The 14,228-nt window shown below is 35.8% G+C and overlaps 1 protein-coding gene across 3 annotated transcripts; it reads right to left on the minus strand.

The window, feature by feature from the left end:
• LOC109708314 lies at positions 1,790–8,187 on the minus strand. 3 transcript variants are annotated; one of them, XM_020230016.1, is made up of 3 exons: positions 7,843–8,187; positions 4,804–6,460; positions 1,790–2,224 (listed from the first exon to the last, which is right to left on the minus strand). In XM_020230016.1, exons 1-3 carry the CDS (start codon positions 8,034–8,036, stop codon positions 2,069–2,071), a joined length of 2,007 nt encoding a protein of 668 aa, XP_020085605.1. In that variant the 5' UTR covers positions 8,037–8,187; the 3' UTR covers positions 1,790–2,068. The 3 variants fall into 3 exon arrangements, with proteins under 3 accessions (XP_020085605.1, XP_020085606.1, XP_020085607.1); XM_020230017.1 differs by having other exon boundaries at positions 7,559–7,945; XM_020230018.1 differs by lacking the exon at positions 7,843–8,187 and adding an exon at positions 6,700–6,983.

A 14,228-nucleotide genomic window follows, 5' to 3' on the forward strand; every position in this document is an offset into this window, starting at 1 on the left:
AAGGGGGGAGAATGTGAGACCTCGAATAGTTTTACATATAAGATATAATATGACTAAAACTCTTAACCTAGCTTAAGTATTTTGGGCGATGGCTAGACCCAAGAGGTTGAAAGAGTTAAGCGTGCTAGAACGGGAGTAGTCCAGTTAAGAGACTTAAGCGTGCTAGGACGGGAGTAGTCCTAAGATGGGTGACCCCTGAGAAATTAATTGCACAATTGGTTTCTAATCCTTTTAAAATTTTTCATTTGAATTTTGAATTCAAATATGAACTTGAATAAAATTTGAATTCAAAATTTAAATTTAAATTAAAAATTAAAAATTTGAACTTTGAAATTTGAATTTGAATTTAAAATAAAAGTTTAGATTTGAATTTACAATTTAAACTGAAAATCTAAATTTGAAACTAAAATTTGGATTAAGAAAAAACCGAAATTAAACATAAATATGAATTTGAATTTGAATTTAAAATTTAAATTTTGAATTTTAATTTAAAATTTTGATTATTCAACATTTGAATTTAAATTTAAAATTTGAATTTAAAAGCTGAATTTGAATTTTGATTTTTGAATATGAAATCAAACTTTGAATTTGAAATATAATTTTAAAATCAAAATTAGAATTGAAGTTTGAATTGAAATTCTAAATTTGAATATAAAATTTGAAGTATGAAACAAACAGAGTAATGTAATATACGCGACAATTCGACAGTGCATTATTACACTGAACTGAGCACGGTAATCCTATGCTTTATTGATGTCGGATTATTAGTTATGTTGAAATAACCAGTAATGTTGTGTAACACAAATCAAACCGGTCCTAAAATCTTTAAATAGTTACAATTATATGCAGATCTAAACACACTGTTTGATTTGAGATGTAGGTACCCTCTAATTAAAAATCTCTCTCTTAGAAATAGAAAGCATCGTCAATTTTCTCAAAAATTCTCTCTACCACCCACCTTTTTTTTTTTTTTTTTTTTTTTTTTTTTTGAGAGAGATAGGCAACATGCTATCCGTTTCGTTTATTTCATTTAGAAATAAACTTAGCTGGAAATGTGAATCAACTAGGATTCGAACTTGGGTCTCTAGGGGCGGCCGGATCCCCACCATTTTATCAATTAGCTTTAAATAGGTCTCAATAACAAATAGACGGCTTGAGCCTTCATCTCCTGGAAAACCAAGTCTGTGACAAGTTGACCATACTCTGACCTGAGTGCTTCGGGATCTGATTTCAAGGTGCAATAGTTTCTTAGTTTGAGCCTGGCTTGGAATTTCCGCTCCAACTTAAACACTAAACCTGGTCCAAAATGATCTGGTCGGATCGGAACAAATAGAAGACAAATCAAATCACCCAGTCCTTTGGAGGCCCATGCCGGATCGATGAATTTGACACCGATTACACCCAGAACCCCAAAAAAAAAAAAAAAAAAAAAAAAAAAAAAAAAAAAAAAAAAAAACAATACTTCTGTAAAAGCTCAGCTCAGCTCAAACAGCAACAGCAACAGCAACAGCAACAGCTCAGTTCAAACAGGAGAGGCTCTACTTGTACCGTACCACGGCAGCAAGCTGACATTGTGTTTTTAAAATAGCCCAGCTCAACAATACTTCTGTAGAAGCTCTACCTGACCCAAATAGCCCTTTTTTAATGTAAAAAGAAAAAAAATACTCAGCACTTCTACACGAGTGCTAGCTAGGACGGCAAAAACAATTGCTCCCTCTATTTAGCACACTGTTAACTCAGAAAGGCTTAGTATGACTATTTCTCTGTAGCAAATCCCTTAAAAGATCAATTAAACAAACAAATTGAAAAATTAATAAGACTCAATTCTCACAACTGCAACAGAAGCAAACAGAATGCATGGCCGGCCGTATATCATCCAACTATACAAAAGCACATCTATACAACATTGAGAGAGTCAAAAAATTTAAAAAAAAAAAAACATACAAGGGTAAAAAGAATAACACTCATCTATATGTTATCCCAGTGTAGATACTTCAAAATTTGTCAATCATTAGAGAAGAACAGCGGAAGCAAAAGACAATACCATCGCATAGTAATTCTTTCTGTTTCACAGCTTTGGATACAGTTCTGACGCCTGGGAATGGATTATTGCTACTCCAATGGCGAAGCATTGCAAAGCCGAAAGAGTCGGCGGAATGTAGATAATGCAAAGGCCTTCACTCTCATGGACAAGTCTGAGTATAGGATCACTATAGTTTGAACCCTGTGAAATTCAAATAAAAAATCATATTAATTCTTTGTACGCAGGAAAAGTAGTAGCCAAAAGATCACTATGCTTTATGTGTATTGGTGCTACGACATAATTTAGAAAGGTATACACGTAAATATATCTGTTTTCAAATATATATGCAGAAGTCCCTTCTACTTATTCTTCGAAAAGGAGCATTTGGATGGACATTAAGAATTTTAAGGGCGAAATTTGTGAATTCCATAATTTCAAGTATGGCATAAGAGTTTTTAAAAGCAGTGGCATAAGCTATAGAAAAAAATCCACCAGATTAGTAGGTTGATCCGAAGGGAGATTATGCACACTCCAACTTCGATTTTTTTTTTTTTTNTTTTTTTTTTTTTTGGTTAAACAGGGATTCACCCTATTTGAAAAAGAGAAACAGGGATAGAGTAGACATGAGACCAACTTCGATATTTTGAACATCATCAAATTATTGACTAATTTTATTAAACATAAAGAGCAAGATTGATTATGAATTACAAATCAAGTTTCTCTTGAACCTTGAGAATCTAGAAAACAAGATAATTTCACATGGTATCAGGCCAACCTCCTGTTTGATTCACAAGAGGAAAAGGGGGAAATCAAAGGAAACACCCCCAATCGCTAGCTCATAGTCCTTGTATTTTTGGAGCCTACTAGATACCATATCTTAAGTCCTGATGTAAAGGGGATATCGTCACTGAAAGCATATAAAAAACCGTTCTCTAACACCTCAATTTTTCCCAAAAATCAGCAGCTTCACAATTGTTGATATGTCCCCATACTCCTAAAACATATGCTACATGACAAGCAATAGCCATAGTACCTTACGACTCCAGAGAACCATATACTTGTGATTCCCAAAGAGGAAGAATTCATATATTGGTCGAAACCAACATCTAATTAATCAAACCAAAACCAACCAAATCTTGAGCTAAATTTCTTATCGGAGTAATGCTAATAGGCTTTGGATTCCAGTTCAGCTTAGAAATCCTCAATTAAGTGAAGAAATTTAACCACAGAGGCTGAAAACGTGCCAAATGAGCTTCTGATTCATTTATATTCCATAACATATAAGGAGACATGAAATTTTTATTTCCTCAAGCCCTTCTACTTATCTGAGTAGAGAAATACCATCTTAATAAGAAACGAGAAAAAAGAAAACGAGATAGCCTAGTAGGAAAGTCTTAGTTTCGATGGACCTTTAGACCTTAATCAAACTTTTAGCATGGACTTTATGGATATTGCACCCAATACATAATTGCAATTACAATATCACAAATTTATTCAGTAACTAAGAAATTGCCTAAAGACATTCAGTTTCAAAGAATAAATTTGCAGAGATAAAGGTGAAAAGACATGAAATCATCAAAAAGAGGAGCCATTACTCAGTATACCACATCCACAACCATGCATATAAAGGATCTAGACAAAGAATTCGACCATATATACTAGTATAGGAATTTAAAATCAGTTCATAGTACGTATTGAAATTTCTAGAAAATTCATAAAAATGTTCTTTGGGCGCAAAGGGTCAATATGCATGGACAAAAATGCATACAAAATGAAAAGAAGAAAGAAAGATACGACTCTTAAGGGCCCGTTTGGTATTGAGGCTCTAATGTGAGTAGGCAAAACGGAGTTGGGAATATGTTTCTCTGTTTTTCAGTGGGACTGTAAAAAATATTCATAACCGATTCATTTGTGATATGTTGATCGTGATATTACATACAGAAATAAACATGATATTATTTCATTGTACTTTCTCACTTCACATATTGCAATCTTCCCATAGTCCCAAATGGAGCCTAAATAATAATAAAATACGACAAGCAATTGGTGAAACAACTTTTAGGGACTGTTTGGTTCATGGTTTATAATTCCGGAAAACCTCCATATTTTCAATTGAAAATATTTAAATCATTATCATTCAACTCAAGCTGAGTAATTGTAAAAAATGTGAGTAAAGTAGTGGAATCATTGCAAGTTACTAGGTAGTAGAAATACTAGATTATCATGGGACAAGAGGTATTTTTAGTATGGGAATCATTAGTAATCCATTAATAAGAATATACTACTTCTTAGCAATCGCTCACTCGAGTAGATTGACAAGTTAGCAACATACCAGCCATTTCTAATATAAAATGTACAATATTTCCAGAATATTGCAAACATTGAACCAAAACACCCCTAGTCTGAAATCAAGATTACTATAACGTGGCTTGTTATGAATAAAGATTTCAGATTTCATTATCAACTTTTCAAAACAATAACAATTAAACGTCCTTATGTAATTAACAATTTATCTTCAACATTTATTAACCTAACCCTCTCCTAAGTGTAACCAGAATCATAATTATCAGTAATCAGTAAAAGTCTAAAATTCAAAGAGGCCTGCCAAGCCACTTGCTTCAAATTAGCATACATACAAATGATTACAGACTTTTACAGCTCCCAGGCATTTTATTCTTCTACACAGATTTATTTGCTTTTTGAAGTATCATGAACGATAAGAAAACCAAGGACAAGGTAATTCCAAAAATGAATAACATCTTAAAAGATATGAAACGCACCTCAAAGAATAGATCAATAGAATTCAACTCCTTCGGCTCCATTTTCGCCGTAGCTTCATATGAAATTGAATTGTTGTTAAAGACTGTAATAGGACACCCAACATCCCACCCACCACAGTCACATGACCCACCGGACCGCCATCTTTCGGTAAGACTTGATGGGCCCCCACTGTTGGTAATTGGGCCGCCATGAAAACCTGCCGGGACTACGACATTTATTCTGCTACTGGATTTCATTCTATTCTGCAAACAACTTTGTTCACAACCCTTCGTAGAAAACAGGGGCTCTATAGGAATATCAACATGAGTTAACTTAGCTTTCCCAAGAAACTTTAGGCCCCAGCCACCAGAAACGGACTCTTTTTCATGTCTATGCTGATAGTTTCTTACAACTATTGCAGCTAACTCAAAATTGGGCATAAAATCATCAACTAAATTGGATGGCAAATTATCATCATCATTCAATTCACAAATGATCACTTCATCAGGAGTTTCAACATAAGAACTAGATCGCTCTGATTTGTGGCTATATTTAGTCTTCAATGAATGATTCGGCTTCAGAATTTCTCTAACTTTCTTGGCGAACCCCTTAGCTGTTACAACTGAGGAGGAAGCTTTCGTGTCTCTCGAATTGTCTTCATTTAATCCAAACAAAATGAACTCGGTTTCAATAAAATTAGCAGAGTCGGGGTCTAGGATGAAAGAACTCAATACTTTCATCCTACCAACAAGTTTCGATGCGCCACTAGGATGGTTACTTATATCCTTTCTTGTCTTAGTGTAAAACATATATAAATAATCCAAGGCCTTTTCACTAGAAGGATTCACCTTGATAGGATTTGCAATATAAAACTCGCCTTCATTATCGCCTAGACAAAACTCGAAGTAAGGAAGGCCACTTCTCCAAATACAGCGAAGAATGCCGGTTGAAACAAAGTTATGAGCAGACGATGCTGAGTTGTATGGGCCTTTTGAAGTTATGCTTGAGCAAGACAAGAACGACTTCTCCGAAAAACTGAACTCCGGAGTCTGCTTCCGCAAAGGTATTATTACTCCACCATCGTTTTTGGGCATGTCACAATTTCCATTTCCCAGTTGAGAAGCCAATGGATTTGCTGACACTGTCCGCATATCGACCATCGCCTGAATAGAATCAACTGCCCATCTCCGGAAAGGACTTTTAACTATATCCCATTTACTAGAATTCCACGAATACCCCATTACGAAGTCAGTAAGAGCATTTATACTATGTGTTCTACGATTTCTCAAGCTTTTGATGATAAAATCTAAGGATATAACACTTGTAGGAAAGCTTAAAAAGGCTGGACTTCTTGAAAATACATCAAGAGGGTCATAGTTAACTCCACCTGACTCAACAGTACAACTTGCTGAACTTTTATTCGGTCTAGCGACACTCGTGTAATTCGGACAGGCGAGTTGGTTACTACAAGGGCACGAGTTTTGCAAGCACTTTTTACTATTTTTGGTTGGTTCAAGCTCTGATATGGCACAACTTCTGTCCTTGTCCTCTCCTAACCTTGCACCATCCTCCATACTTTCATTTCCGTATAGGCATAATCCATGTACATTGGAGTATATTTGGTCCATTGCTAGATTATATCTAGCCACAAATGAGATATGGTGACTGCCGGCCCATCTGCATGAGAACACGAAAGGTAATTACCAATTAATAGTTTATATTAAAAGAAAAAAAATCAGGCTGAAGCATCGATGAATATTTGAGGTTTTTCCTAATTCTAAGTTGATTAGAATGCGCCACTGAACAAAAACAAAGAAAACTAAATTGAGCACGCATTTGCTTTTAAATTCATACTATGTGAAACTGTCAAATTGCATGCGAGATAAAGAATTCCGAACTTGTAGGTTTTCACTTACAGTAAAGCTGTTGTTTTTACGGGGACGAAGACGCCAAAGTACGAGGGTCAATAGCCTTAATTAACCGCTACAGCCACTTCAAATTTTTAAAGACTAAAGAGGGGAATTTAATGTAAGAGACAAGCCATATTTTTACCAGAGAAAGTATTAAAAAACAAAATAAATTCCCAAATTTCTTTCCCCTTGTGAACCATGTGTTTCCTTTCACACCCAACTACTAGTGATCAGTACAGCTAGCGAGCATCATTTCTTTTCCTCGCCGAATTCGGTGAAGTCCGTGTTCACTGGCGCGGAAAATTATCAAGTAATTAAAATACAACAGAAAGGGGGGAAAAAAAAAAGAAAAAAAAAACACTCTTTGGAATTCCTGGTATTTCTTATGTTCATGCTGCGTAGATTGAAAGATGTAGAGAGAAGGTAGGTTAGAAAAGCACAATACATGTTATAAAGATGGACTCACAACACAACCCATGAAATTTGTAATTCACCTCCCTACCAATAACCCATAAATTGATAAAGCAGACGGAAGGATTTGTTCACCATGTTCTCAAGTTATGTTGGTCTAATGAGCTCTCAAAACACATGGAATATGATGGATTATTCTAATTGGTCGGTCTTAGTCGCATAGACAATACCAAATTCAGCCAACAAAAAGAACAGCAACGATCATTTAGAAGAAAGCGAATCCTCGAACAAATCATGAGAACAAAGAATGTTAGAATTCACTCTTGATTGATAAGAGAAGATAGCAGGAACCTTCCACCATATACAATTTCAAGCAACTGATTTCAGAAAAAGAAATAATAGCAATCAAAAAATAGATAAGCGCATGATCATGCATTAATATTCTTCACCTCACCTTGGTGCTAATCTATCTCACAGCGAATGGTGAGATTGATCACAAGTTTCTCAAACAGTGATCTTATATTCTCCTCTCCAACACTCGAAGCAAAAAAAAAAAAAGAAAAAAAAAAGAAAAAAAAGAGAGAAGAGTATTTATATCCAAGAGAAAGAGAGAATTGGAAGGGGGTGTTAGATTTTAGACAGAGAGCTGGGTCAGTGGGGTTGCTTCTTTAAAAAGGTGAGAGAGAAACAGTAAGGGCTACACAGGGAGGAGACGAAGACGAAGAACAAAATAAGCACCTTTTCGGAGAAATGCCCACATGGGTCTCTTCTAGAAATGAATAGGAGAGATTAAGAGGAGAACAAAGCGGAGGCGGGGATACGAGAATATGAAGGAAATAGGAACAAAGCAAAGAAGAAGAAGAAGGAGAAGAAGGAGAAGAGTACAAGAGGGAAAAAAGCACACGGGGGACCCTCTTTTCCTCTTTGTACATATCCCACTTTCTCTCTCCATGGAATTTTCCTCATTTCCCTTGCGTAGGTAACGCGTGCAGCTATTATGGCTTGCACCTATTATTAATTAAAGAACCCAAAATACCAATCAACCCATCAATTCAATCGCTACATAAATATTATAGAGCAAACTAGTGTAACCCCCACCATTTACTCCAACCATTATTATTAACAATAGTAGAAAAAGAGAACGGGAAATTAAAAGATAATTAAAAAAAAAAATTAGGCAGAGCGTTGTAACAGCCCAAATAAATAAAGAAAAACCCACTCCCTAACCACCACTTGTGAATTATGCAACCGAAAAAATAATTTGAAATTTGAAATTTCACTCTTTGTTTTAGTCATAACAAAAGCTGAACTCCTAGGACTAAGAAAGCTTACTAAAAGAGTAGAAGAGGAGCGACGAACTAAACGAGCAACACAATTGAAAATACATTAGACCTTTTCTTTATGGATCAGACAAACTGTTCGGTCATGTCATCATTTTTCAAATATTATTCAGTATTATTAGAAATTTAAAAAATATATATATTACACCTGCAGTAAAATTAAAATCTTTAAACTAATTTAAATTTTTGTTAGGGAAAACAAGGGGTTATTTGTAATCCCTACATACAAAGTATTTATTTAAAAATATCCTTTTTGAGATAAATATAGTATGCTATCCACTTTGTAAATTTAAAATAAATAAATTTAGCTAAAAGTACAAAGCAATAAAACCTTGACTTAAAAATTCGCGCACTAACAATCAAACTTTTTGTCGCTTATGTTAGTACCAATCAATATTAAAAAAAAAAAAAAACTTTTAAATAGCTTTTTCAGTTTTCAAAATTCTTTTAAAGGTTTTCTTCGTTACTAGACCAGAAAGTGATGTAATCAAAATAATTCTAGTCAATATATCAAATTATATAAAATAAATATTTACAATAATAAAATAAAAAAAGAACTGCAGGATGGGGTTTAAATTATTATTTGCTACAAGTCAGCACAAGCAAACAATCATCATAATCATAAAAAGGAGTAAAGAAGGAAAGCTCACCCAGACCGAGCGCCCAATTTCCCATTCTTTTTTTCTTTTCTTTTCTTTTTTTTTTTTTTTTNTTCTTTTCTTTTTTCTTTTCTTTTTTTTTTTGCTTGTGGGATCTTGAAATAGTAATAATAGTGGTAATCTGGACCGGTTTGCTTTGTATCGTGGACTCCAGCACTTCGCGGCCGCGTTACTACGAGGAGGAAAATAAAAGTGGGAGCAGAGAGAGAGAGAGAGAGAGAGAGAGAGAGAGGAGAGAGAGAGTAGTGGGAAGAACACGCAAGTAGTGGGTCGGTAAATGGAGGAATTCGTGTGCGGAGAAATGAAATGTGATCCTAATAAATTTTTCAAAGATGGAGCCGACTCAAACGAGTGTCGCTTTCTGTTTCCCACCACCGCACTTACCCACCAAATGGTTGCTTACTCATGCAATCATTTTTCAAAATATTAACTAGTGTTGTTAGAAATAAAAAAAATAGTATATCTACAGTGAAATTAAAATCTTTAAATTAATTTAACTTTTTGGAGGGAAAACAACGGGTTATTTGTAGGCTTGTAGCGAGAGCAGGATTTGAAGAAGGTTGCATAATACCTGCTTTAGTTATTTTTTTAAAAAAATAAATTTAGTTAAAAATATAATATAACTAGGTTTAGAACTTACATTCACAAAAAACATTGTGTATGAATACAAAAAAATAATTTAAAATAAGTTTTTCGTTTTTAAGATTGGTTTGAATTTTTCTTTCATCACTAGACCAAAATGTGACAAAAGTAAAATTGTTTTGGCCGGTACATCAAATTGTATCGAATAAGTATTTTTAAAAATAAAATAACAACAATAATACGAGATGGAGCCTAAAATTATTATTGTTACAAGCCAACATAAGCAAAATGTAATAATCGAAAGACTAAAGTATAATTTTTGCTTTTATTTTAATAAAAGCAAGCCAATTTTAGCTAATTTAATATTTTTTTGGATTTTTAGGATGTCTAGTGGTCATTGAGGGCCTGTTTGACAACTACCAGAATTAAAAACAGAGTTTTATATTATATTGTATTAGGCTAGTATAAAATTTTGAATACTCTGAAATATTTTACTCTGTTTTTTAGTGTTTGGATAAAATACTGTATTTTTATAGGTTTGAAGTAACGGCTAGTTTTTTTAAAAAAACTAGCCATTAGTGTCTTCAAAAACTAGCTGTTAGACTATTTTGAATCTTATATATATATATATTCAAAGGTGATGAAACTAGCCATTATGATAACATAAAAATAGTATAATAATTTTACAATATTCAAAAGTGGTCGAACTAGCCGTTAAGTAATTTGAACTAGTCAAACTAGCCGTTGGAGAAGTTTTTTTTTTTTTTTAATTTTAGCAAAAGCATCTAACATCTATATTGTCACGCCCCGTGCCTTCCCATTTGGTCGGGTTTGGGCACGCCAACAGACTGCCGAACGGACAGGATTTTTTCTATACCGCGGACAGAGTCTTCCTTGTACGTCCAAGGCGTCGCAATCAATACAATGTACAAAGTTCCAACCAGGAACACATCTCAACCAAAGATTGCATAAGGAAGTATCAAAAACATAAATTTACTTGCTATTACAAGCATTCACACTAGATATATCTTTACATCACAATTCTCTTTTACAATCAACTTTCAAATACAATCAAGATTTTAAAATTTATTACAACTTGTTCTTTTTCTTTTTCCTTTACCCCTAGGCTATGCCGACTCGGGGTATTGCTATCTCTGGTCTCCGGATATGGCGCTATCTACGGAGCTACGCTCTTGCCTCGCACCGCCGTGCCACCCACGTGTGAACTTGTAACACCCCAAAACAACATGGGGTGAGAACCAACTCCATGATTCCCAGTAGGTACGGCCACCCAAGGAAAAAGCTCAACCAATAGGTCCAAGGAGGCACTGCAATTATGTTAGTCCAAAAAAACATCTATCGATATATATATCATCATGTTATGATGCAACTAACAGATAACATGCCTCACAATATGCAATATGAACATTATGCAATTCCTGTAACTCACGCAAGTAGATTAGTTAATTTTACTCATTATTCTTAATCACTATTTACTCTTAGCCATTTTTTATCGCTAATCGTTCTTTTCCATATTAGCTGTCCTTTAGCATTTGCTATCCTTTAACATTAGCCACTTTTACTATTTATTCTCTACTTATTACTGAGGGCACTCGCACCTTAGCCATATTATACACATATGTCATTCTTTCCTAAGGTTACTTTACCTTAGCCAACTATGCCACTCGACTCGGTTTTGAGTCAATCAACTGCGGATAATCCGCTCTCTGTCCGGCTCGAAGTGAAGGAACTCTCACATACATCTCAGCCTTCAATCCACAAACCACATCGCCCAACGGGTCGCCTAAAGCTGCGTACACCCGTGGTCAGGGATCTTCCCGGTGGGAGGAGAATATGCCACACGCACCCGCGGCCCAAGAATTGTCGAGCTTATATGCTGCACTAGCAGTCGTTGCACTGGCAGCCGGGATTCCGGAATCCACATTACATAACTCAAGGGTTGGTCTCACCCTATGTTTTCGACCTTTCTAGGTCCAAGTCTTCGTTCAACCTAAGTTAATACTTTAGGTTCGTTGTCGATATGTTCATAGCCTAGGTTCATTAACACTAGGTCCAATATCATTTTCCTTCTAGGTCCACTTGACTCTAGGTTCATTATCTTTACCTCACAACCTAGGTTTACTTTTAACTCTAGGTTCAATCTTAACCTATGTTCTCTAACATTAGGTTTGATGCCACTCTTGTTCGACCTATGTTTATTAACACTAGATTTGATATCATTCTTATTCAACCTAGGTTCACGACTCTAGGTTCAATGCCACTCGATCTATATGTATATATATGTCCACATGCACATGTCATTCAACATAGTTCTCTTGGTGTCAACTTACCCTCACTTAGCATTCTTATTATGCCATTATTTATTTTCTTAGCATTAACCACATGCATTCATTTATTATCTCTATATCATACTTATCACGTATTCATTTAGCATTTCTTACATTAGCATCTCTATATCATGCAACATTCATCAATCAATGGATTCATCTAACATTCTCACATTATGTCTATATGCACATGCCATTTACTTTATACTTTCCACTAGCATTATTTACACTATGTCATCATGCGTTATTTGGTAGCCAACGTAGCATTCATCCTATGCTTTCACATGTTCTATCACTAGCTACCACTACATGCATTAATGATAAATATTTATCTTAGACATACAGGCGACCTAGTCGCTTCGGTAAACACAACTCACCTCAATTCGCACTCCGATTGCTTGTAGTCACTTGCAATCGGCCTCCTACGGCACCCGTGATCCGGTTCGGCCCGAACTCTCGCGCAACCACCCGAACGACCTCCAATCCATGATCCGGAAATTAAAGGTCCGCGGTTAGTTGTCACAAACTCACGATTCCATTTTCATGATTTTAAGACGTCGCCTCTGCCCTCCAGGCGGAAACGAAGCTTTAACGGTCCATTTCTTCAATAACTTCGTGTAGGCTCGACGAATCGCCGAACTGACTTCATCAACGTGTTCGTATACCTAGCAATTAGGTTTACATAGGATTAAAGTAGATCAAACCCTTACATTTTGCAAAACCCCATTTTAAGCCCTAGGATGCACTATTGTAAGAAATCATCACATAATCTCTTAATTCATGCAATAGTCTTCCATTTAGTATCTAAGGGTTCCTCTAAATCCAATTTTAGAGCATATAATTCAAACGTTAGAAATCCACCATTTTTAACCTAGCCTCTACACATGCTCCAAATAACCCGAATCAAATGGAGAAAACATGCCAACATCACATTAGAGGCTATTAGAACACTTAAACTTAAGGATTAAGCCAAATCCCAAAAGCTTACCAAAATGTAAACGCCGAGACGGAAGCACGCCGCTGCAACGGGCGCACGAAAGCTCGATCCGTCGCTCCCAACGCGTTCGCAAGCTCGCTCTCCACCAACCCTCAAATTTTTAGAGAGAGATCTAGAGAGATGAAAGAGATATTTAGATAGAGAAAGGGAGGTTTCTCTCTCCCTCCATGTGTGCGTGTGTGGCTGCTGTGGTGATCGGCTGAGGAAGAAGAAGGAGAAAAGCTCCTTTTGTTACACCATAGCCTCCTCAACAATACACTATTTACATTCAGTTTTGCATTTCAGGTACAGATATTTTTCGCCTGCTCTTCTGGATGTCTGTTTGAGCTTAAATTTTACAGTTAGGCTCGGTTTTACTTAACGAAAGAAATTTTAATCTTTCAGTTTCGACCACATTTGGTCACCGAAAACTCTACCGAATTGTAATCTCTAGCAGATAGCAGTCGGATTCTATTTTCCACCTTCCGGGTGTCAGAATGACATGAAACTTTAAATTTAGCCTCATAAAAATAATTCTGACATATTCTCCAGTTTTCATAATTTTCTGACACTGTGCATTTTCTGCTAATTTATCTGCCCCGTTTCTCACAGAAAATTCTAAATCTTCTGTTTTCGCTCCGATTTCAGCACAGCTCATTTCCAACTTATATTTCACTTCTCTAAATCCAATAAAAATAGTATCTCATACTATTTTTATTTATTTTCATATTTGTTTTATATTAAAATCCGGTATGTTACATTCTCCACCCCGTAAAAGAATTCCGTCCGCGAAATTCAAACCATGACTCAATTTAGCTCCTCGAGCAATTGAGGGCACCAATGCACTTTCCCACTCCGGAATGGCCTCACGTTCATCGGAACGATTCAAAGGCCCGCTACGGAGGATACGAAATCAAACGCATACATGTTTGCAAGGCACAACACATAAAGTGCATTACGGTCTCCCTAATTCTCGGTGGCAGCGCAAGTCGAAACTGGACGACTCTACGCGCTCCAACACCACTCGTCACTCGGCACATAAGGAACTCTCCTTTCCATTTACCTTTCCCTTGGGAAATACATTCCGATTCGATTACCGACATTGCTTAGAAGCAATATCACTGGTGCATCGCTCTACAGTGAGTGCTCCAATTCGCACTGACCTCTAGCTCTAACATGAGATGGCCCACCTCGGCGCATCCCAATTCCTATCCTCAAA

Source organism: Ananas comosus, linkage group 3, assembly GCF_001540865.1.
Source record: "Ananas comosus cultivar F153 linkage group 3, ASM154086v1, whole genome shotgun sequence".
Lineage (NCBI taxonomy): Eukaryota > Viridiplantae > Streptophyta > Magnoliopsida > Poales > Bromeliaceae > Ananas > Ananas comosus.

Bases quoted from the DNA above. Each gene is read 5' to 3' on its own strand.
- LOC109708314 (XM_020230016.1), bottom strand. From the start codon at position 8,036: ATGTACAAAGAGGAAAAGAGGGTCCCCCGTGTGCTTTTTTCCCTCTTG. The intron at 6,461-7,842 runs GTGCTTATTTTG...GTTCTCATGCAG, and splicing joins GTGGGCATTTCTCCGAAAAG to ATGGGCCGGCAGTCACCATA. The intron at 2,225-4,803 runs GTGCGTTTCATA...TGAATTTCACAG, and splicing joins CTATTGATCTATTCTTTGAG to GGTTCAAACTATAGTGATCC.